This window comes from Onychostoma macrolepis, chromosome 15 (assembly GCF_012432095.1).
Source record: "Onychostoma macrolepis isolate SWU-2019 chromosome 15, ASM1243209v1, whole genome shotgun sequence".
NCBI lineage: Eukaryota > Metazoa > Chordata > Actinopteri > Cypriniformes > Cyprinidae > Onychostoma > Onychostoma macrolepis.
Window position 1 is genome coordinate 24100812 of NC_081169.1, and position 27106 is coordinate 24127917.

The 27106-nt window shown below is 34.6% G+C and overlaps 1 protein-coding gene across 1 annotated transcript in view; it reads right to left on the reverse strand.

Annotated features, from left to right (window-relative positions):
- The window catches only part of nphs1 (NPHS1 adhesion molecule, nephrin), a 112996-nt gene that overhangs the window by 61097 nt on the left and 24793 nt on the right, over nt 1-27106 (reverse strand). Inside the window, exons 6-9 of the mRNA XM_058744640.1 lie at nt 24937-25077; nt 21583-21676; nt 11496-11690; nt 7622-7744 (exon numbers count right to left, since the gene is read on the reverse strand). Coding sequence (XP_058600623.1) covers nt 7622-7744; nt 11496-11690; nt 21583-21646 — 382 coding nt within the window. The 5' untranslated portion in view covers nt 21647-21676; nt 24937-25077. The remainder of the gene's footprint in view (nt 1-7621; nt 7745-11495; nt 11691-21582; nt 21677-24936; nt 25078-27106) is intronic.

Consider the following 27106-nt stretch of genomic DNA (forward strand, 5'->3'; position numbering starts at 1 on the left):
CAGACGATAGATAGATAGATAGACACACCGATAGACAGATAGACCGATAGACAGATAGACCGATAGATAGACAGACAGACAGACAGACAGACAGACAGACAGACAGATAGACAGACAGATAGATAGACAGATAGATAGATAGATAGATAGATAGATAGATAGATAGATAGATAGATAGATAGATAGATAGATAGATAGATAGATAGATAGATAGATAGATAGATAGATAGATAGATAGATAGATAGATAGATAGATAGATAGATAGATAGATAGATAGATAGATAGATAGATAGATAGATAGATAGATAGATACACATCGTTGTTCACAATAAGACCAGAAAGTAAATAGGGTCAGCTGATGTCAGGTTCACTTTGAGTCAAATAAATATCTGAATAGAGATGAACTCTTACATGGCAAGGTATGTTGAGGCAGATGGAGAGTCATTCATCTAAACTGAACTGCTTCAAAATGAAGACTATCTTTTCATATGGTCACGTGTATCTGCACAACCCCCACACACACACACATCAGAGCCTTGTTAGACCACATGAGCAAACACAGTCTGTTAACAAGCTTTGACCAGACATGCCTCAAAAGGCTTGAATACACTCATCCACAAACACACTCGGTTACACTGGGCTCAGGTGTGAGCTTTGAAGCTAAGAGCCATTGAAGCAGTCCCATTTCTCCTCCTCTGCTCTCTCTCTTTCATTCCCTCTCTCATTTCATCTCATCTTCTCGTCTTCATACCACTGATCTTTCCACCTCTTCCTTCGCTCCGCACTTCTCCTCTCATCTCCTCCCATCTCGTTCCTGTCTGAAGAGTGCAGCAGGTGCATTTGAGGCAAGAGAGATAACAGCAATTTCTCCCTCTCTGTCTTTCCTGCTCTTATATTCTTCATTTTTAGCCCACCTCATATAACAATAAACACTTTTTTAACACTCAACCAAACAACAGCTGATTTACGTAGATCAGATTGTCAACTGATAAACAAAACAGTGTCCAAACCAGTTACCAACCATAATCTAGAGACGCGAGTCCACTTCCCTACACGACACACAGACCAAGCTGACTCTAGTGTTCTCACACTCTCTATAGCTTTTCCCAGAGCAAAATGCCAGAATTCCTGCTGTTCACATTCAATGCTAGGTCAAGGTAACACAACAAATTATATTTGATCTCAAGACACACTAGGGGTAAAAAAACAGAAAAAAACCCAAAACCAAAACCAAAAAAAAAACAAACAAACCTGACTTTCTATCTCACTAATGTGATCTAAATAAAATACATGCACAATATTTATAAATAAAATCAATTCTATTCTATTCTATTCTATTCTATTCTATTCTATCTATTCACAACAAACTCTAAATAACTTTAGCTATTAAGTCATGTTTATTTATTTAATTATACATCAAAATATAACAACAACAACAATAATAATAATAATAATACATATTATTAGGTCTATTTAACACTAAAACATTAAATGGCTAACTTTAGCTATTAAGTCATGTGCATGTATGTATGCGTGTATTTATTATTATATTATATTATATTATATTATATTATATTATATTATATTATATTATATTATATTATATTATATTATATTATATTATATTATATTATATTATTAGGTCTATTTACAATTTTGCTAAATGACTAACTTTAGCTATTTATGTATTTGAATATTGAAATATTACATATATTCACATCTAAAATATTAAAATATTAAATACTCATTTTAACTATATATATTAGTTAAGATTCAGAAACTTTTTTTTTGAGCCAATCATCTGATCTGTGAGTGTCACATGACTGATCTCTCTGGAGCCACAGAAGCTGTAATCAGCCAAATGTTGAGACTCTTTAAAGCTTCATCATTTTTTGGAGAAAGCCATGTTGGATACAGTTTTGCATTAAATTTTAGTTTGAGGCTATGCAGAGAACTGAAAACACCTCCAGGCAGCAGTGCTAGGACGTGCAGTTTACTTAATGTGAGTGACAATCATGTATATGTGGCACAATTCATGACTCAAGACACTGAACGTGGGCGGCAAAGAGATGCCTGAACAAAACCCAGATCATTGCGACTCAGCAGTGACTCTCATCAGGAAAGAGATTCCAGTTGGCCAAGAGATCAGCATGCCACCATATAACTGGACATTGCATGTCATATCCAAAGGTTCAGAAATAAAACCTACTTACTGTAAAATAGGCATCTTTCCTTTCAATCTATCCATCCGTCTATCTGTCTGTCCATCCATCCAAACAACCGACCAACATCAGACTGGTTTGTTTAGCTAGTTAGAAACTTGGATCATTTCGCTGTTGTAACTTAAACTCAGACAAAGAAAGACATGTTGATTCAGAAGCTTTTCTTATTAGATGGAAGCAATTTGATAATATTGTTCTGTATCATTATCACTGCTGCATGAGTTTCTGATTTAAGAAACTGATTGGCTGCTTAAAGCATATTCGTCACCAATATGCCCATTCAACAAAACATATAAAATAAATCATTTGAAATGTAATCTAACATATCAGTCTTTACTCCACACATTTGCAAATTCCTCAGAAAAGTGCAGATATGTTCAGAACAAGTGTCTATTTTTCCACATAAAAACTCAAACAAAACACAATCCTCAAATTAAATGTAGAAATATTTTCAACAGATCATGAAATGTTACAAAAAAGGCAAACCGATTCTTATACAAAAATAAAAAAGTGTTTTAAGAAACCACTCAACACCACTTTACGGAATAAACTTGGCATAAAAATGTAAATAATTAAAATATTTTATAACTGTAAATCAGAAAAGCAGTTTTTATTTGCTCAAAACTTTAGACAATAATGTTCATAATGAATGAACAAGGCTTTTTTTTTTTTTTCATTCATTTATAATGTTAAATACAATTGCACAAAACAAGTGCACCAACACATGCCTCGCATTCATTTAAAGGTTTGACTATGGAAACCAATTTGCACCTCAGAGTAAAATAAAATAAAACCGTTAGCTATGAAAGTGTCAGACTGTGATATGTAAGGATCCAATTACAAAAAATGAAGCTGCAACAGTGATACAAAAAGTCACAATTGTGAGATATAAAGTGGTATTTTTAACTCTGAGACAGAAACAGGTTTCTATAATTAACTATATGAAACAATTAAAAGTTAAGCTTTGGAACCAGATCTGAACCTGTTTGTATTCGTGAAATGCTAACAATGGTTTGCTAGAGCAGCTAGTCGGGATCAAAGGAGAAAAAGGACACGGCCGCAGTATTGTTCAAGATTATAAGGTGCCACTTGAAGTGACAGCCGTGGTTATCTTCGGTCTGTGTGCGAGAAAGAAGAAAAACACACACAGAAATGTTGAGAAAGCTTCACGGCAGAGCCTGTGGAGATAGCTATTGATGCTGTGGCCACGCGCTTGGCTTCTAGCAAGCCAAGGGTGATTCATCTTGAATTAGGCCATTATAAAACATATCACATGGACAGAGAGAATCCAATTAAGACCCTGCCTCATCTTTTAGTCTCTCGCTCTGTCTTTCTCCCTTTTTTCCCCCCGCCTCACCACTCCCCTCTGTAAAGACATTATGCCATTTGGATTGGATTTACTGAGGTAGATTAGAAGCAGACACAGCAAAAATCCAGCCCTGAACGGGTGCAATGGTGAGGTAATGGATGGGAAAATACTGCTGCCTTCAGCACTCGCATTTGCAAACGTCCATTTCAAAACATCATACAAACAAAAATTAGCCTTTAATATTTCACTTAGACATGGCAACACTAAACAATAAGTAAAAGGGATTGAAATGCCATGCATTTTTCAAGGCTCAATAAAAACCCTGTAATCAAACTAATTCAATGATATGCCTATCAATTACATGTATCCAATCTTGCTAAGAAAGGCCCCTAAATGAAGGTATTTCAAAGACATCAGCCTAGTATTATTGCGGTTAACGTGTTAAACATCAAATGGACATTAAATTAAAGTGTCTTTGAATAGTCAATACATTGTTTGTTTTATCTCTATAAAACTTGCAGTGACTTGAATCACTAAGATGATAAGAAAAATGCATATTAGGAAATTTAAGTTTTTTTTATTGCATTTTTGAAAATTTTATATAGAATGATTTTCTGCATCACTTGCAATATTACACTTGAATCTCTCAGATGGTAGGGGAAAATGTATTTGGGAAATTAAGTATGGGAGGCAGGATTAATTGAGCAAATTTTTACTGCATTTTAAATATTTATATAAAATATATATTTCAAATATATTCTATATATATATATATATAATATTGGGAAATTAAGAATGGAGGCAGGATTAATTGAGCATGTTTTTACTGCATTTCTTAAATAATTATAAATATGCAATTTAAGATACATTTTCACACACACACACACACACACACACACACATATATATATATATATATATATATATATATACAATGATATATAAAATTGTATATATAATATGCAAACATATCTTAAAATACATATTTATAATTATTTATAAATATTTATATTTATAAATGTATAACATTTCTAAAAACACTTTTATAAAATCACATTTTTAAAACAATAATTTTGAAAAATAATAAAAATAATTATTTTAAAAGTTTGATTTTATAAAAGTATTTATAAATGTTATATATTATATATATATATATATATATATATATATATATATATATACACTGATATATAAAATTGTATATATAATATGCAAACATATCTTAAAATACATATTTATAATTATTTATAAATGTTTATATTTATAAATGTATAACATTTCTAAAAACACTTTTATAAAATGAAATTTTTAAAACAATAATTTTGAAAAATAATATAAAAAATTATTTTAAAAGTGTGATTTTATAAAAGTATTTTAGAAATGTTATATATTATATATATATATATATATATATATATATATATATATATATATAATAATATTGATAATATAATAATTTGATATATTACGAATCTAATAAATATAAATATAAATATTACTAATAATTATTTTAATTGAATTTTATTATTTTTAAAATGTATTATTATTATTATATTATTTTATTAAATAATTATAATAAATTATATAAAATACATTGTGAATTTTTACTACTGTTATTTTTTTAAATAATTAAATCGCACTAAATTAATGTGTTAAATTGACAGTCCTATTAAACACACAAACACAATACGAACTCATCTGTTCTGATTGTGATAAATGAGTGACCGAGGCCTGCTGCTGTTGATGCAAAAGCATGTGTGTGTTTGTGTAAGTGTGTGAAACTGAGATTCTGTTACACCCATAACTATCTTCACTGTCTTGTCCTTTCTCTTTTTCATCGCTGTCAATAAAACCTGCTGCCTTCCCAGGCAAAAGAAAGGCAGTCACCACAGCAACCGCCCTCCATTACAAACACACACACACACGCACACACACACACACACACACACACATCTCTGGGACAGAAGAGGAAGTGAATGCTTGATGACTGGTGAAGAAAAGGGGCTTTTAAGACCCCCTGCCTTAGACATATGGGTCGGCTCCCACCACAGGAGGCACGAGAGATGGAAGGAAAGCAAAAGACAGAGACTCTGAAAGGGACTAAGCGATAGATGGATAGATTGGACAGAAAAGAGAGAGAAAGTGTGAAAAGGGAAGATTATATGTGACTGAGAGAAGTCTAGAAAGTGAAGGAATGATACAGTGATGTTACGTGGACCAGTGCTCATGCACAGTAACATTCATCTGCCACGCGACGCTGTAGATTAATCTTAAAAGGTACGTTACACAAGCAATAAACTATAAATAAATGTATACATACATGCCTAAACTAAGAAAAGTGATGGAATCTCAAACCTTGAAGGTACGTTTAAAGGGAAAATTCACCCAAAAATGAAAATTCTGTCATTGCCGTATTTTTTCGTCCTCGTTTTTTCTAGGTAAAACAAAATGTGATTTTCTCCATGCAGCTTTTTTCCATACAGCGTCAGTTCATAGTGACTGATCATGTTTGTAATGCCCATAAATGACAAAATGACATCATAAAAGCAGGCCAAAATGTCTTATGCATTATATTTAAACACTTGCGAAGCCAAACAATAGCTTTGTATAATCTGGGTTGTTAATCATTTTAAATATCTTCTATTATTCACCAAAGCTTTGAAATAGGCTCCCAAAATGGCATGACATTTTTTTTTGTCTATATCTTTCTATCTATCTATCTATCTATCTATCTATCTATCTATCTATCTATCTATCTATCTATCTATCTATATATATATATATATATAATGTATGTGTGTGTGTGTGAGTGTGTGTACATACACACACTCACACACGCACATTATATATATATGTGTGTACATACACACACAATTATAAAAAAATAACAGTACATTTTTAGAAAATATATTGTAAATTTACACACACACACACACACAGACACACAGACACACACACACACACATATGTAACACTATCAATCATTCTTTTCACTTAGTCCTTTTTTAATCAGTTCAAATCAACTGAACAATTCATTTGGGAATCAGTCTGTCAGGTCCAAGTGATTCTAGATTCATCAACTCTTTCACACAATGATCCAATAAGAACTGTTCTCAAGTTAGCAACTCACTGACTCTGTCTCCCGCTCAAGTCTGAATCAAAACGAGTCAAGAACGGTTGAGTAATAACATCCTCGGAGTTCGAGTGCTTAAAGAATTGACATGTTGAAACGGCTCCAAAGATCCTCAAATTGAAGTCTGATTGGAAAGAACACCAGAACAGAATTGAACCAATAACTACCAGGATCTTTCCCCGAAATCAATTTGACACAAAGTCAAACTCCTTCCCCCTGATGTCTTATGAATTTCCTTCGGCTATTCTCTAGGGTGATTCGCCCTCAAAGGTTCACACAATACAAAGAGAATCGCAGCCAAGTCACAAACCAATATATTGCACTGACCTCGAAACTATGGTAAGAAATCCTGCACTTGATTCAAAAGTATAACTTTTTTTTTTAGCTGTTTCCAAATCTTCATTTTCCTCTTCAAAACCATAGCAGTACTTGACTACCTTTATAGAAGTTTCTACAGCAAAGGACAAAGCAAAACCCATCTGGACGTGTTATATTTCACTGTGGAGTTTAAAAAAGAAACTAATTTAAAAGAAAAGTTATCACCCACGAGCAGAAGGATTTCTCTTCAGCTCACGTTGTTCGCGCAAGTATGTCTCAGATGTCGCCCGCTCTAAGTGCCCTATCCGCTGTGGCCAAGCACGCTAACTAATTGGCCACATCACTAATGCGTGCTATCACCGCTGTCATACACCTGTGACCAATGGGACTTTATCTGAAGTGTAGCACAAGGGATTCTCCAACACACTGCAGAGAAGCTCCACGGCTCATTACTACCCTGAATGTGGCTATGGTGACAGGTTTAGGTTTGCCACCGTGTGTCACCTTTTCAGTGCGTGCATAGCCATTAACGGCCTTGGTTGAGCGATCTGTCATGGCTAAAGTTGTCCCACGTGCTGCTTTTCCCCATTTGCACCCCCCACCCTCCTTGCTCAGCGGTAAAAGATGGGATTGCTTACTCTGCACATTGAGCCAGGCTGTACGGGACACGATGTCACGGCTGCTCACGGAGCGACCCACTTGGCACTCGTAGGGGCCGTCGTCTTCCAAACTCACGTTGAGAATTTGAAGATGGTACTGGCCTGCAGGAGAAAGCAGACAGAGCACAAATCATGAGGAGGAAAGAAGAGAATCCGAGAGAAATGTCATCTTATTGTTCACACAGACAATGAAGCGGAAAAGACTTGAGAGTATTGAATGAATATTCAGGGTTATGACAACTTAAACTCTGCTGATATCATTTGTAATGCTGTTGAGTAGTATAGAAAATCAATTCAGTTGGGAGAAATAAGGAATTTAGTGTACTTGGAAAAATTGAATTAAAATGGACCCCATTTAGTTTTCTAATACAAATTTGCAGAATTTATTGCCACTCATTACTCCTAAAGACAAAAAGCTTATATATATTATTGACAGGATTGTATGAACAAGCTTCTCCCTAAATGTATGTTTATAAATAATTTTTGTCTGCCTAGAAAAGTAGTTAAACCTTTAAAAATGATGTATACAAACATATTAATATACATTACCATTCAAATCATTTATTTGAACAGAAATACAGTAAAAACAGTAATATTGTAAAATATTATTACTATTTAAAATAACTGTTTTCCATTTGAATATATTTTGAAATGTAATTTATTTCCGTGATGCAAAGCTGAATTTTCAGCATCATTACTCCAGTCTTCAGTGTCACATGATCCTTCAGAAATCATTCTAACATGCTGATTTGCTGCTCAGACATTTATTATTATTGTCAATATTGAAAACTGTTGTGCTGCTGCTTAAGTTTGTGCAGACCATGATACCTTTTTTTTTCAGGATTCTTTGATTAATAGAAACTATTCAAATTTATTTCAATTATTGGTCACTCTTTATTTTAATGTCCAATTCTCGATATTAACAAACAATTAACTACGACTTTTGCCTCAATAAACTCCTAATTTGTTGCTTATTAAGGTATTGGGTAGGATTAGGGATGTAGAATATGGTCATGTAGAATAAATGCTTTATAAAGTACTAATAAACAGCCAATATGTAAATAATATGCATGCTAATAAGCAACTAGTTAATAGTGAGAATTGATCCCTATACCGAAGTGTTACCAAATTTTTTGTAGTCTTTACTGTCACATTTGGTCAATATAATGCATCCTTGCTGAATTAAAGTATTAATTTATTTCCCCAAATAAAACTTTGGACCCCAAACTTTTAAACTTTAGTTGTTTTTAAACTCAGAATGCTGGTGCCATAGACTTACAATTTAAGTGCATTACTAGAAATGCATCTTGCTTGTTTTAACAAACTGAATTTACTTAACCCAGAATATTCTTTGAACATATGCTCTGATGTTTTGCGTTTTTAAAAGCATATCTGAAGAGTTCCCACCCTTAACACACATTTGAAGATGTTCAAATGCTTCTAAAGGAAAAGGAAAGGAAAGGACATGTGGCCAAGTATGGTGACCCATACCCGGAATTTGTGCTCTGCATTTAACCCATCCAAGTGCACACACACACATCAGTGCGTAGTGAACAAACGCACACACACCGTGAACACAAACCCAGAGCATTGGGCAGACATTTATGATGCGGCGCCCAGGGAGCAGTTGGGGGTTCGGTGCCTTGCTCAAGGGTCTCAAGCCTATTAAGGGTGGAGAGAGTGCTGGACATTCACACCCCCCACCTACAATCCCTGCTGGACCTGAGACCAACCTTTGGGTTACAAGTCTGACTCTCTATCCATTAGGCCAGGACTTCTTGAAATCCACTTTTAATTAGAAAGAAACAAATCAGAGTAAAGAAATTACAATTGGCAAATGGCGGTGCAAAATTTGTATGCAATCTCAAATTAATGGTCCCAATTAGCGACAAACGCTGCAGAGAGAAGATCATGCTTCATTCTATTTGATGCAGGCCTTCAACATCGCTCCTTTGTGTGCAAGATTCTTGTTATTTACTAGCAGAATATCATGCCACCAAGGGGTTGTTTGTTCAACTACCATTCTGCCAGGATTAATGGCTGCTCGGGCGAAGTTTATGCAAGCTGTTCGAGCTTTGAACATTTTTCTTTTTCCCTTTTTTCCTTTTCTCCTCCCCTCTGAAGAAAACTAACATGCAGAAAATAGTATCCTGATATGACAACTTCCAAGGCTGAAAAAAGGAGGTGTCAGCCAGGATGGCAGGATAATTAACACCAACCAGCAGCAATTTTCAGATCTATGTGATCATAGAAGGAAAGGAAACCACTTTCAAATCATTAATGATTTTCCACTCTCTTGAAATTGCACTCGGTACACGCTGCCGCGGTGTTGCGGTTCGGGGTGTTTGCAAGCTCGTGTTTGAAGAAGTCCAATAATTACGCCTCTGACAACCAATATAAAACGCCGACAGGAACTCTGGTCCGTTCTCTCACTCATTTCCTTTGGCAAGGTATCAGAGTGTGTGCGCGCACCTACTGCTTGTCATGCCGCTTGCGAGAACTCGTGTGGATAAGCATCTGCATATCGGTAGATTAAGGTTGACAGGGTTAACATTAAAGATGCTTTCTGCATGTATTTTTATGATAACGTTCGTCCCCTACATGGCACTCTTTATCAGTCATCCTATCAATGCCCAACGGCACAAGTGGTAGCATTCAATAGCATAAGCATTTTTTAAGCATTTTCACTTGCGTTTGGCACAAACGGCCTCTCTCTCACTATGCAGGATAGCAGCTTTTGTCCTCCACAAAGAGGAGCAGATGCTCAGGACTTGTTTAGCATTGTCTTTTAATTGGCTTTTTTATATACACAGTGCAGGCTGGCCAAGCATCATAGGTTATTCAGTGCCTCAACCCACTACACAATAATCTCAATTTACTCTCAGTGGACATTAAAAATAGGAGTAATTCAGAGCTGATTTTAACTTTATTTATTTATTTATTTATATGGAAGGGAATTGGGGGTGGTACTAAAGTCCTCTCACTCAAAAAGAAAGAAAGAAAAAAAAGCTAATTTCTTAAATCTGTCTCCGGTGCTTAAATTAGAAGCCCTTTGATAGCATCTCGCTAAGCTGTTTTTAAGAGAGCTGAGCGCATTTTGATGAGGAAGGCTGCATCTGAACTAGAAATTGAGACTGAGGCATCTATAGCCATTTGCAGATTATGAGCAAAACATTTTCTAATGATTCATGCTAATAATCTTTCACACTGAAATAAAAAAGTGTTTTGTTTTGTTTTTTACCCTGATTTATCATATACCAAACACCCCAATGCGTCTACGCAAGAAATATTAATGGTAATCTCACAAAATATGTAAAGAACATTCTAGGTCACATTTTATCCCAAAACTGTGGTATTGTAATATATAAAATCTAATTTATTCAAAATACATAAATATAAAAATAATAAAATTATTGTAAATAAAATTATATAAATTTAAATGTGTCTGTGATTTATCACAAACTATTTATTTTTATTTTTTACTAGTAACAATATTCAATATTTTAACTAACTAACTATTTATATATTTATTTATTTGTCATTTGAGGTTGTGAGTAAAACATTTTTCAATGATTAATGGAATATTGTAACTAATAACTAACTAAATAAAATACATGTCTGAATGAATGAATGAATGAATGCTTTACTTTTTCAGATTCAGCCAAGTTTATGAAGTTTACTGTAACATTTTCCACTCAAATCTGTTTGGAGAAGAGTTTCACATTCTCGTGGTCTTTGGGGACAGTTGCTTGCTCACGCACATCTAACAACATGTCAGCAAACATCTCAGCAACTCGTAGACGTTTGTTTTTAATCACCGCATGTCATTCTTTCCATCCCTCCGAGTTCTCACCTTTCCGCTGGTCTCCTGTCATGCTGTAGCGTGGGTAGCCAGGCAGCGATCTCTGAGGTCCCAGGAGCAGCCCATCTTTAACCCACTGCACGGCCCCTGAGGCCCTCAGCACTTCACACTTCAGCAGAGCTGTGGCCCCCGCCCTGACCGTCACATTACGTGGCTCTGTCTTGAACGCCTGCTGCCCACACACACCTACAAAAAGAGAAAGACAACAAAAGTAAACGGGAGGGTTGATGCGAGTCAAGGTTAGGACGGAGAAATCTTTCATTACCAACACAAGTGTATGAAGTTGCTGAAGGCTGTAGACATATTTGCTGGGACTAACTAGCTAAAAGTAGAAGTGCTACTAACTTTACAGCACCCTTTTTTATTAGACAGACTAGGGTTTTTCCTTTTAATGCAAATGCAACAATGGATATATTGCTTTTTAATGTCACATTGACAAAGTAGATGCCATTTTTTATTCCAGTGAACTGATCCTCTCTCTCATATGTATGCTGGAAATTCTGATCATATTAACAAACTGGTTTGATCCTATTTGTAGCAATGAAAGGACTAATTATTTTCAGTGTATCAGTTCATCTAATGGTTTCTTTCACTCATTCATAACACTGGAAAATTTTATTCACTCTAGTGAATCTATTGATTCAGACAAAAAATGACTCACTGAATCAAGTCCATGCACGTTTTTAAATTCTTTAAGCTAAAACACGTAACAACACTATGTTTTGCATTTAAAGAATGAGCCAGTACATCATAAAACCATCTTCCAAACAAGGTTTTTGCCTAATTCTAAACCACAGTGGAGAGCCAATAATAATAATTATTTATATTTTATATTTGCAGGGATGGATTTCCCGGGAAACTGAATACTTTTGTCATTTGCGTTAACGTTTTCATGGCAAATAAAAAGAATTAACAGTAATATAGAATTCCATTATAATGTCATATCCGTACATAAAAGAAACCAGGTCAAGCTAATACTATATGCAGTGGAAGATTGAAGTGACAACAAGTGAACCTCGAAATTAAAAGTGAAAGCACCCGTAATAAAACATGAATCAACATAGTTTGCATATAAGTATTACATTTGTTTTGCAATGACTAAGTTAAAAAAAAAACTGTTTATGTTGCCAATCTCTAAAACAGTTTGCCTATTTCTATTTGCCTAGAAGTAACATTTTCAACCATTTTTGACAATAAATAAGTAATCTTTGTTTCATCTCTGCCAAACATTTGTGACTTAATTGGAAAATAATAAATTTCAACAAGTCAAGTCACTGTTATATAGCACTTTACGCAACACAGATGGTCTCAAAGCAGCAGGGATAAACAGGAAAATAATAATTCAATTGATGCAAACTGATCAATTCTGCTGTAAATCAGCTTTAAAACAACAATAAGTCAAAACAACTATGACGTATAAGCTACTTACCAGCTAATAAGACATATTTTTTTCCGATATCTATTTTCAATAGGCTATATTTACCTGTATGATGATGTCACCATGTCACCACAATTCAAGTCATTTAAAAGTATGCACACAATACTTGGTTGCATTACCAGAGCAATTCAAGTCTCAAGATTTCAGCGCCAGGAATAACTCAGATCGAGTTAACAACTCTCATTATCCAAGTGGTATCCAAACAGAGCTCAGACATTTCTCTTCTTTAATTATTCTCTGCCATTGTGCCGAAGGTCAACAACTGTGGTAAGAGATTTTTTTTTTTCCTCTGAATGTTTGAAATGGCAAAGATAATTAAATGTCCTTCAAGCTTCCATCTTTTAAAAACTTTGTGTGGCCTGGTGGTTATCAAGTGTGCTCTTGAGCTGTGGTGCTCATGCAATTCTGGCACACAATGTGGTTAACATTTTAACGGTTCATAAGTCTATGCATTTTTTATAGTGAAATATTTAATTAAATATTAAACTAAATTTAGTTAATTAAACTAAACTATGTAAATTATTTTTACACTTAAACTTTTTGTTTAAGTGGGTTTTTCCTTTTATAACCATTGTCAAAATTCATATTGAAGAGTCAAATGTGAGTAAAAAATAACATTAGCAAATAAATAAAAAGGATTGCAGGAGGAGAGAGAATCAGCAGGCTTTTGCAACTGTTTAGTCATTTAGCTTAATAGTTGCTCAATAGAGTAATTCCAGCATAATTTTGGGTAACATAAATTATGTTATGCTTTCCATAAGATTGTCACATATGGATGCTGAATTACCAGGCTTGCCATGACACTCTCCCCATTGAAGGGAAATTTGCCTCCCACTATGATGTTGTACTTAAGCATTGCTGTGCTGTTCCTCATCCCTGTGTATGTTTTATTGACGACAGATTGGAGCCAATTCAGCTCTGCAAATGAGTCAATAAAGTAATTACAGAGAATTAAATCTCTCCTCAGCGAGAAGGAGAGCAGGGAAAATGAAGGTATGAAGAGATCTCAAATCCCCTTGCTGTTTTCTCAGCTGTCAATACACCTACGGCTAATATCCACCCAGAAGAATGATGACTAGGCTACAAAAAGACGCCTATTTCCTCACCACTTGGGCTGTGGCATTATGATTTGTGTGACACCCATCTGCTGATCATTCTTTCGAATGGAGTCAGCTTGTACCTGTCATAAACATGATTTAACGGGACATAACACTGACGATGACTCTCCGATGACCCCGTTGTGTAACATCAGGAATGCAATTGTGGAAACTCTGTGTGGGAGATCCCACCTAATTAAAAGAATGTGGCATTCAATAGTGGTTGGAGATTTAAAGGAACAGTGTGTTAATTTTTCACCACCATCAGTGAACAACAACTTAACGGGATAGTTCATCCAACAATTCTGTCATCATTTACTCACCTCAATAAACACCTGTATGGCTTTCTTTTGTCGTAAAAGAACATAATGAACGTAAAATGGAGTGCAAAAAACACCAGACCCCAGTGACTTTTACTATACTGCGATTTTTCACAATATTTCAATCATTTTCTCATGCAAAGCAATCATATGGTTTCAAAAGACTCAGAATATACACAGGGCTGGAAAGGTTACTTTTAAAATGTATTTCACTACAGATTACAAAATACATGCTTTAAAAAGTAATCAGTAATGTATTTCGTTAGATTACTCAGGTTTAGTAACTTCATCTAAATACTTTAGAATACTTTGAAATACTTAAGCTATATAACACAAAGGAACATATTAACTTAATGTCTTGTTTTTATGTTTTCTCTTTGCATTTTTAACAACATCAGTTTTCCACAGCATTTCTATGAACAACAACAACAACAACAAAAATGTTATGTCATTTAAATCTACCCATCAATATAAATTCAATTTGAATACAATGAACGGGATTCCGTGCTGTTTCATGCTGCATTCCAAGCTTCAAAACGAATCCAAACATATCATAAAAGTAGCAAAAACAACTGGCACAGTTCTCCAAGATATACAATAGATTTGTTTAATGAATGGACCAAACTTTAAGTGATTACTTTATAATCCTCTCTATGGAGAAGCGATTGCTGAGTTTGTTTCCCAAAGCAACTACGGTCGCAAGTAATGTCGTTATAGTTCAATGTAATTTAACAACCACAGTTCGCTAACGATGCTTTTGGGAAACATTCCCCAGATCTATCCAGTTTAATATGAACCATTCACACTGGTTCCGTTAAACAAAAGAAATGATTCATTTAAAAGATTGACTCAAAAGAATCATCTGTGCACGAATCGAATCATGAACTCGCATTCCCCATTAATTTTTTCAAAGATCAAGAACAACTTCCCTCAAGATACTTTTTCAGATTAGACGTTGTATCCTCCGATGTTGATAGAGGTTTTGTTGCAGGTAGGCATTGCACTGCACTGAGATGGTACGTTACCTTTTTCAGATTTATATAATAGTCTTTGTATTTCCACGAGAGAAGTGCATTACGTAAATGGCTTTCTGTTGTGTCGTCTATTTATGTGTCGTGATGAGCATATGCACTCACTACGAGTTGCTAATGAACAGGCTGCTGCACGCAGTTTTTTTTTAAAGAATCAGTTGCCTTATTGGTTAAAATCCCCAAACTGTTTACATAAATATGAAATTAAGAAATTACATTAAAATTCAAAGTAATCACTTTGGAAATCTAAAATACTTTTCGGATGTAACTGTAATTTGATTGCCACCTATTTAAAATGTAATTATAATGAAATACAGTTACTCATATTTTGTATTTTAAATATGTAACAGTTACATGTATTTCGTTACTCCCCATCCCTGAATATACACTTAAAAATTAAGGATCTAAAAGCAGGCATCTATGGTTCCAATTTGATGAAGAAGCTTTACCACCCACGGAATCTTTCCATTGCAAAAAAAAAAGTTATTTTTGGTGGAACAAGCTTCATCAGATTATTAAAATGTTCTTCAAACTAAGAAAAATGGTTCCAAAAAATGGAACCCAAAATAGTGTGCATGCATTTTTTTTATTATTATTTACCTTCCATGGGACCTCTCCATTACACAAAAGATTCTTTATGGAGGAAAAAGGTTCTTCAGATGATTAAAATGTTTTATGGAGGAAAAAAGGTTCTTTGGATTATTAAAATGTGCTTTAAACTATTTATTTAAGGTTCTTTGGGGAACCCAAAAAGGTTCTTACACTCCATGGATCCAAAGGTCCTTTATAGTGAAAAAAAAAAACTGGTTCTTTAGATTATTAAAATATTCCTAACAAAAAATAAGGTTCTTTATTGGCATTGATGGTTCCAAGAAGCACCTTTAACATTCATGGAACCTTTCCATTCCACAAAAAGTTCATTCCAGTTGAAAAGGGTTCTTTAGATTCTTAGGGTGAATCCCATTTCTCTGTCTTACCCCTTCCCCTTACCCCTCCCCCTTAGTTTTGTGCGTTCACGTGAGAGTAAGGGCTATCCCAATTCTCGTTTTGATCGAGGGGTAGGGCTAAGGGGAAGGGGTAGATACCCCTTAAAACCAAGCATTTTCGCGAGCTTACTTGAAACCGAGGGGTACCCAGAACACACTGCGCAACCGGCAACAATCAAGTATTTTCGGCTTAAATAATTTATTTAAAAATTACGACAGTCTTGTTTTGTGCTCTAGACAGTCCTGTACATATATATTTGCAACCATGTTCTTAATTGAAACGTTTTTAAAAAATCGCTAGTTTGCGACGCTAACGTTACATTGCTGATTTGCACAACAGTCCCGCAGACTAGCCTTGAATGGACTCCATGCATGTCTACAGTTTTAACAAGTTTGTAAAACGATCCAAAGTTCGTGATCAACACTTGTCGGCTCTGATGACGTAGCAGCCAGCTAGCGACGGTGTATGATGACGTAACCGTAACCAAGTGGTGTCTCATTTCATAGGGGTATGTTTTCACCCCTAGCGCTTACCACTCGGTTTCGAGGGACAAGGGCTAGGGGTAAGACGTAGGGGAAGGGGTAAGACAGAGAAATGGGATTCACTCTTAAAGTGTTCTTCAGACATGGAAAAAAGGTTATTTTAAGAAGTGTTCACTGAAAGATTCTTTGAGGTACCATGGTTCTTTTATAAAATCACAGCAAAAAAAAAAAAAAAACATTTTTCGAACCTCTATTTTTAAAAAAGCAAAAGCACCTTTTGGAAATTTGGAATAAAGAGTGCACAGTGCTTTTTTGGTGTTTCTGTTGCCTTTGCCATCAATCTCACAAAACGTTCTTTTATAGTGGAAAAGGTTCTTTGGATTATTAAAATGTTCTTCAAACTAAGAAAAAAAATGGTTATTTTAAGAACCGTTTACTGAAAGGTTATTTGGAGAACCCACAATGGTTATTATATGGCATTATATGGCTCATTTTTGGAAGTCTTTTTTGCTCTTTTTGGAACTTGACAACTCACTATACAGTTGAATGGCAAGAGTGGCCTTGATTTTTTTTTGGGTGAGCTAGTCCTTTAAAGTCATACACACAAGGTAGCAGACTTTCACACTTTCTTTGTGAGCCCTAGACGTACTTTCTATGAAGTCGGCATCAGACTTTTATCAGGCTCCTCTGATCCGATCGTGGCTTCAGCCAGCCTTCAAAGACCTCTTAGAGACTATGATTACTCGGACAGTCTTTAGTGTGAAAAAGCAAATGTAGAGCACACAAAAGGGTCAGCTATTTTAGGACACATTTTCTTGAAAGGCCGCTCCCGAGAGCACAGCCGAGACTTTTCAAACCCCGGCACCTCTTTTGAGCCAATGACAAATATCCAGTGCATCTGGGCACACTTGACTGCTCTCAGAAGCCCAAACGACAGGAGCTGCAACTTCACATCAAGGCTGCATCAGTCACCTCACGTCAAACTTGAAGGGCACGATTGGACACAAGCGACAAGCCGAAAAACACATTAGCATAATGTTTACATAAATGAATACGTAAACACAGCGGCAAGATAATCAGCATGGCACATTTAAATGCTGCAGCCAGCCGTACTCATGCGCTCCCTTCCCTTCAGCTGCCTGAGAAGCAGCGATAGGAGAGGAAAGACATGTCAAACACGCACCCCGGTCTGATTCCGATTCCTGATGCGGCGCGTTGACGTCTTATTTGAACAAGATAATGACATGGGATTAAGCCGCAGTGTACAATCTGACTTTTAGTCTATAGCGGGCGACGCTAAACTACAGCTCCGGAACAGAAAGTATCAACGCTAATACGATGTACAACAATGCATTATTCTGCTCCTTTTGTAGTCTAAATAAACACGACTCTGAGATTTTAATCACTGCCCATGTGTGTTCCATTCAAGGACTCAAAGGAGATGGAATTTCAAAGTCTGTATCGAGAAAAAAACTAATTTTTGCTTTGATTCAACAGGGAACGGTCGCTTTAGATTGGCGGTTGAGTCATAGCTACAAAGTTATGCATAAACGAAAAAGCATGAAATGCTTCGACAACAATTTGAATGCTTTCGGCCTTGATTGGTCAGATCAGTGATTCGCAAACATGCACGCTGGAGACTTCTTTTGCTAGATGTTATATTCAGATGTAATTAAGGCACAAGCAGTGTCTCATATTTCACATACTGCAATCTCCTTCCTCTATAAAGCTTGTTGCACATTGCATAATGTATGAAAAGGTTGCAATTACAAGGAAATAATTGGATTTCTAATTATATTTACAAAGGAAACACTGACACCTTTTTATAAACAGTGAGTCTGTGGTTTTCAATTCGCGGCGGTGCATTCAGCGGGTTTCAGTTGTGAAACCAAGCACGACGCTAAGTTTTTAGTGACAAGCAATTTGTCGTCTACACATACTACATGTGTGCTGCGAGACTTGACAAACAAGACACAACAATTCTACAATTTTAAATAATATATAACAATTATATACAAACACTTATTTTATAATAATTGATAATATTATAGTTTTTGTTAAGATTTCGAATTTTCTATATATATATATATATATATATAGTTTTATATAGCCTGTTTTAGTTTTTATATTTTCTGTTTTCATTTTGTTGCATATATTAGTCATTTTTATTAGCTTTTTTGTTTTTAGTTTTTATTCATTTCATTTTTCATTTCAGTTTTAGTTATTTACTTATACACACACCAAGAGAAACTAAAATGAGAAATGCTGCCTTGACATCTAACTAAATTAAAATAAGTTTAAGCTTTATATGTATTTTATTTTATTTCAGTTTTAAAATTATTATTATTATTATTATTTTTAATGGTTTTAGCTTTAGTTAACTGTAATATAACTGGTTAAAAGTATTTAATAAAATATTTTGATGAAGCCTTCACTATTTTTTATGACCATTAGGTTTAAGCAGATGTATTTATGGTGTTTATTTTGTTATCCTTTTCTCTAAAATATTTTAGTTATATAATTTTTTTTATTATCGTATTTTGCTGTATTATATTTTACTTTTATTTTATTTATTTTTTATTTAATATCGTACAACACTTTGGTGAACTGTTTTTTTTTTCGGTGCTTTATAAATAAATTTTGGTTTGATTTTTAATTAAAAAATAATTTTAATTTATTTGTATTAATGTATTACATTTTAACTTAATTAAATACATCTATTAATAAAAATCCAATTTAATAATTAAATAATTTTTCACATCAAGCCTGAATTCTTAATAATGAATAATAATGAACAAATTCTTAATAAAATTACTATTAATTATTTTTTCTTAATTTCTTCTGGTCTTATAATACACAAGATGCAGCCATAAACACATGCACCATTGTACATGAATGCAGGCAGACTACCACAATGGTTCCTCTGCACAGGAAACGAGAATGTTCCACACAAAGCAGATTATTTCCTTTGGTGCCATGCAACAACATATGCTACCATCCAGTTCAAATTGAGCCTTGGCATACAGTAACCAATTTCATCTCCACTAAACTTGATTGTTGGAGCCTGCTAATATACAGGCAGCACAGTTATTATGAGATAAAAGCTCACAGCAAGATGGTGAAGAGAAGAGGGAGGAAGGCCTGGGATTCTGTGTCAAAAGCTTCTCAGACCAAGGAGGATGAAGGCAGGTTGGCGCTCCACACGGCGTCACGTGGTGTTAAGACGCGCAAATTGTATATATGGAGGCAGAATGGGAAAATGCAACAAGCAATCATTACAGTAAATTACCTCGGCCATTCTTTCTATTCAGATGCAGTTCTGTCAAGCAGAGCAGAACTGGAGAGGGAGCATTTACTGCATGTAGCTGTGAGAGTAGAAGATCTGAACATTTGCTCGTGGGCCAAACTGGCTAGATATACATTTTGCATGACACACAGGAACCATGCAAGGACATTTTTTATAAGCCACCTCTTGTATAACAAAAAGTATTTATGATTTGCCAGAGCTTCAATGGCCATGACCAGCTCAGCACACAATGCTTAGACATGTGTAAAAGGGAATGTGTCATAAAACAAACCTTGATTAAATGGCTATTCACAAAAGAAATAATTCCTTGAACATGAAATATCATACACATATCTGAATACTAATATTAATCTGAGGTGGAATTATTTTATAACCATACCTGTATATTATTAAAGCATCTACTAAGAAAAAAATTGTACACTACATACCAGGATTAACTAAAACAGAATATAAACTGAAATAAAATGTACAAACCCTTATTTTATTTTAGCTTTCCAAGGCAATATTTCTCATTTATTTAATTTGATATACTAAATTAATTACAACTAAAATAAAAATTAATCATTTGTTTTAAATTAATTAATTTATTTTAAAAATATATATAATTTAAATGACAAAAACATTTAAAATTTAACAAAATTAAAATGAAAATAAAATATGAAAATAAAAATAAATTCAAAATATGAATATAAACTATAATAGTACATTATTGATACTAAAATGACAGTGTTACGGAGAGCCTGAAATAAAACAGAGATTTTATTAACATATATTTGCAATGATTTGATATCAGTTAGCACAAAACGCAGGATAAAGAGGTCAAATGAAAAGTGAAACTCTGTAGCAACATGTATACAACTTCCTGATCGTCATTTTAATAATAAAAATAAAAAATAAAAAAAATAATAATCTAATGATAATATTAAAATAATCTCAAAATCTTTCTATTTAACAAAAGAATGTGCATTTGCAGATGAAAAAAAAACAAACACTGGATGCTATTTTTAATTTTCGCATGCTTTTCAAGGCTATCTATGGTAGTTTGATCGAAAAGTGACCATGATAAATTTGTGTTGTGGTGTAGATTAGTTTAGGCTAATATAATATTAATAGCATAGCAGTTTAAATTTGCTTTTCTTGATTTAGCTTTTTTTGTATTTGTACCTTTATACAAAGATGCTCATGCTTTGATAAATGATTATATTTATTCATTTAATATGGAACCTTTGGCAGATAATTGTACCGGTGCATGAAAACTGTTGCAAATGGCAAAGCGGTGGCCACGGTAATTGGTATAATGACTCATGGGTTTCATTACACAGTTTAGTTTAAATACCTTAGTGTAATTATAGTGTAAATGCATCCATAAAATGAATACAAGATAGTTGCATTTGGCCTTAGAGTTTCAAACTGTACCTCGTAACTCCATCTGAAGAAAAACCCAAGCACTTGTGAGGACGAACGGAAACCAGAAACCCATCTCCTCTGATCACAAATCTGAAAAACAAATCTGTAAAACAAAACAAATCTGTAAAAATAAGACTGAATGGTACATATGTAAAGACACACACACACATACACACATATGCACTTAAGAAGGTTACAATGGCTCCTCTTGATTTTTTTCTCTTTTTTACCTTCACAGTCCATTGAAGCACTCCCTTTGTATAAGTTCAAGTTTTGAGAGGGAACCTTAGGAAGACTTCAAAGTGAAGCCCAAGGAGTGTTTCTATACAGCATGGAAAGAGCTCTCTCGGGTTCACGGCCATTACGCCACACTTTAGCCTCCTCCAGTACTCCCTATCTCTCTCTCAAAGTCAATACCGCTTGCATTTCAAGTCAGGTTGCAATCTCTTCAAATTACCAACCACACTGGAACAAATAATAGTGATTTACTTAATTAAAAACTAAACATTTTCCCATCTAAATAAACAAAAGAAATTGAAAGCGCTGGCTCCTTGAGGCATCTCCCTCGGTCCATTAGTTGCAGTCCAATGGGCTTTGATAGGAATTAACTCACACTCAATTATACTCTGTGCCCGCAAACAGTCCCAGACGCCAAACCGTGAATGCGCCGACTGCAATCTCCGTGAATGGATGGAGGGCTTTCGGTCGGAGCGTACGCATGCTGTATTTAGACGTTCTTTAAACATATCCCTTCATTTTCTCTGTCTGTCTTCTTTTTCATCACACGCGCCCAGAGAGGTTTTCAGCCTTTCATCAGTACTGGGGCACAAGTTCCCAGCATTTCTATGAAAACTTGGCTATTTTGCATGGGGGCACTTTTATGTTTAATACTTTGGGAAAAGCATTTTTACATATTCTTGAGTACTGTTAATGGGCTTTTTCTAGGTACACTTTTGAAAGATTGCATTTTGTCATCAATCAAGCTCAGCTGATTATTTCAATTTATGTCGGAATATATTTATGCCTTCAGGAAGGTAGCTTAGTTTTGCGGTATAATTTAACATTTCAATGCTCAAGGTCGTAAAAAATACTATACTTATAAAGAGCATTCATGATTATCCCGTCTTTCAAGAAGTGGAATGTCATCATGGCAGCTTTGTGGAATATTTCATTAAATATGTTTAATAGGACACTATTACAGAAATTTAAATATATACAAAGTCTTCGAAAAGTGTAATTAATTTGCTTATTCAACAAGGATATATTAAATGAATGAAAAGTGATTTATAATATTGCAGAATATTTATATTTTAAATAAATTCTGTTCTTTTGCTCTTTCTATAATCAAAAATCATGGTTTCCATAAAAATATTAAACTGCTGATTCTGTATCAAATCAGCATATTAAAAAGAATTCTGAAGGATGTTAAATAAATTAGGTTTTAAAATGCGAGACTTGAGAAATATGAAAGTTGCACTAGTTTCAGTTCACGGGCAACAGTGAATATTAGGAAATTTATAATAATAAATAGCATAATAGTATGATTTCTGAAGCATCGTGTGACACTGAAGACTGGGGTAATGGTTACTAAAAATTCAGTTTTGCATCACAGGAATAAATTATATTTTAAATTATATTAAAACAGAAAACAGATATTTTAAATGGTAAATATTACTGTTTTACTGTATTCTAGTTCTAATAAATGCAGTGTTGGTGAGCATAAGAAACTTCTTTCAAAAAACTTTTGAAGGTTTGTATATAGGGGTGGGAGATATGACCAAATTCTTATATCACGATATGAGCAATTTTATTTCACAATAATGATATATATCACGATATACTTACTTTTGCTTTAAATCAGGTCAAAGGTCAAACATTTTTATATCATAAAAATGTTATAGTTTTGTTTCCATCGTCAATATCACAAAAAACTAATACTAACCTAAATTAAAAAAAGTACACAGTCAGCAATTAAATGAGAAAAAAAAACAAGCAATAGAAGAAAAACTAAAAAAATATATATTTTTCTTCTTATTAAACTTACAAAAGTACTTTAGTCAAGAGCAGTGAGAGATTGTCTCTCTTTTGCTGTTTGATTAAAATTAATGACAGACAGCAGTAATATTAGACTGCTGTCACTCTAAGAGCTGCCCAGATCAATATACTGTTACACATGTGTTTTCTCTCTCAGCTGTTTGCTTTCACTTAAGACCTACTATGTTTAAGAGAATACTTGCAAAGATGGGCATAAAAGTGTGTGTATTTAACCATTCAAAGCGGCAAAAAAACCTCAGTTCAATTCTGCCGCACTCTATGAACACCGTCTTTATGTGCTTGCACCTATCTCAAAGCACTCAGAAACAGTCTCAGACAGCGTGCACATAGCGAAATGAGTTTTCTTTCGCTGCTGAAAATGGCTTTAATGGCTTAAAATCACTTGTTTTTAAATTGCAATGCTTAAAAATGCAGGCAAACGATAAGTTTTCGTGACCACGTAGCACAGCAATGTCACGTGAGCATGTAGCCGTGATAGAGACGATTGTCCAAAATCTTTACCAGTTGACAAATTTCTACCGATTAATCATGTCTTAATATCGCCCGCCCCTAGTTGTATAGACAGAATGAAGAGAAAACTGTAGCATACCTCCTAACAAGGTTATTTTTATACAACATGTATGAGGGACACCTGTTTTGTATAATGACCCAAATGTTACTAAGGGCTACTGGTTCACATAACTGCACCTATTTCAGTATATTTCTTCACAGTATACTGAATGACCTTTGACATCCTATGCTGTGGTACAAACATCACATTTAACTGGAGTGTTTGGTGGATAGCTAGCTAATGAAAACCCAAATATCAAATTCATACTAATAACAAAACACTGCAAGGATATCCATGAACAATATAAGGTAACTTTAAAAGCCAGACTAAATTAAGCCAGCTCTGGCCCACCTTAATGCCATTTCATAGGCACTTCTGTCCCAATTTTGCAGTGTAAATTTGGGATTATTCCATTGCTTATACAGTACATTCAAATAGCTACTCGTTCTCTCATTAACTAGCTACTCAGTCTCTCTGCCGCCTCTGCTGCATATACACAAAGTGATCTCTGAACAAAAGCTTCGGTTCCACAGAAAACTATGTGAGTATGATTATGACTACTTTACTTGGGCTCATGCCCCTATAAAAAGACACTAGCGATGCGCCTCGTTTTTTCTCTTTCTCATTCTAATGTTCCCCGAGTGCGCTGTGGACTAATCAAAAGAGAAACTCACAGTTTTTGTTCTGACTTCACTGCTGTGCTAGTGACTGCTTGTTGAGAAAATTAACTTCTCCCTTCTTTTCTTTTTGACACAAACCTTATTTTGGAGCGTCGGCGCTCTGTCAGGGAGATGTGAAGAGGGTTCGAAGTTATGTCTGGAGTCTGGAGCTCTTCTGAATGACTCAGCGGTTCCTGTCCAGGTCTTTAATGAGATGTTCTTCAAGCCTGTCTAACCTCCCTTCTCCACCGTCCCCAAAGACAAACAAGTACCTTAATTATTGCAGGGAAAACATCAGCATGGCACAGGAAAGGGAAATTAATTAATTAATTTTCTCAATTTGTTTTGCTCATGTTTCCATGTCTTGTCAAGTTATGCTACTGCAACTGTAGCTTTAATTTACCTGAAGAGACAAGAAAAGGTAAAACAGAGTGCGAATTTGATTTTAAATTTATGGAGATACTTTTCAGGTATGACTATGAAAAGAACTAGGAAATAATTGGACTACTACTAATAAACTAATATAAATACATATATTGAAAATAGAAATATTTTGTAACAATATATTTTTTTTAAGAAATTAATATTTTTATTCAATACATTTACGTAAAAAGTGATGATAAAGACTTTATGTAAAAAGTGATCAGTATAAGCCTTTACTATCACTTTTCTATCGATTTAATAAAAGTAAAATATTGAATAAAAGTATTCAGAATCCTGACAAAATTATCACAGGTTCCAAAAAATATTAAACAAAACAACTTTTACCAACACTGATATTATATCAAAACATTTAAATGATTTTTGAAGGATCATGTACCACCGAAGACTGGAGTAATGGCTGATGAAAATTCAGCTTTGCATCACAGGAATAAATTATTTTTCTAAATATATTCACATAGAAACAGTTATGTTACCCGAAATTTTATATATAACATTTTGAGTATTATAATATTAATTCTATTTAGAATGTAGATAGCAAAGATAAAACAAATGAACTGAAACAAACAAACAAAACCTTTATAGTGCCTTTTAGTAGCTTTTTTGGTCCTATATACAGTGGCGGTTCTACATTGAATTACTCTCCGGGCGAGACCCCTCTGAGCGACCCCCCATCAGAGAAAAAAAAAATGTGTAGTGTAGGTTTTTTTGCAAAAAGTTTTGCACGAACAGCCATGTTTTACTATAACAATATAAGTGTAAGATAAGCTTATATTTCTCAGTTGCACAAATCCTTCAACAGAACATCTGAAAAACACAATTCTGCACAAAACAGTATAAGTTATCAGAACTTAAATAAATATACTCTATATACATAATAAACACTCTGTGTTTATTTGGCACTCGACAATCAACAGATTTCCCATCCCCCAACACTGTCACTCACGACCAGAAGTCAAGACTAAACCAATTCACCTCCACATAATCGTTTTGTATTACCTATTTTTATTAGCCATTTCACACAATTCAGAAAAAACAAAAACGTGCAAATTATAGGCCTGTGTTTTAATATTATGAATGAAATGTGCGTTATTTGGAAGAAAGTCAAGGTGTGACTGACTTTAGCCCACTTGTCCCACTAATGGAGAGGACAAGCCCTCCTTGTCCGCTTCATTTGGGAGAGGTGAACTGTCCTCCGCCGGCCGCGCCCCCCTCCCCTTTCCACTTCTCACACAGCTTCTGTGCACGGTACCTTCTCAGAAAGCAGGGGCGCCAATTTGCCAATTCCCCACACAGTTATATGATAGATAATAGAAAACCGCTTAGCGGCGCAGATGATTTTTTATTTTTTTATGCCTAAAACCGCCACTGCCTATATATTAATGTAATATTGACATTGTAATGTCTCTCAGAAGTCTCCCTTGGTATATTGAACAGCACTGTAATCTGTGCACATACAGGCTGCTACACTGGCATGTCAATATGATTCCTGCACGCTGTCAAGGATGCCATTCCGCTCAGTGACAACTGATGCTTGTGCTAAAGTTTGTTTACATCTCATATATGTCCTTGTCTGTCTCCTTGTGTCTTCAGAAGTGTGAAAGTTGAAAGATATGAAATTCGATTCCCTGCAGGTATAAACTCAGTATGGTTTCTGGCTGGGCCAGAGAGGCATCACAGGCATTGACCCTCTCAGGTACATTTTAATGTTTTTTTTTTTTTTTTCTCATTACATCATCAAAAAAGCCAACACTCAAGCCTGGACCTATTGGATGCAAAAACAGCATGAAATTTCCCAATGTGCAGAAAATGAGATCGGCTCTCTGCT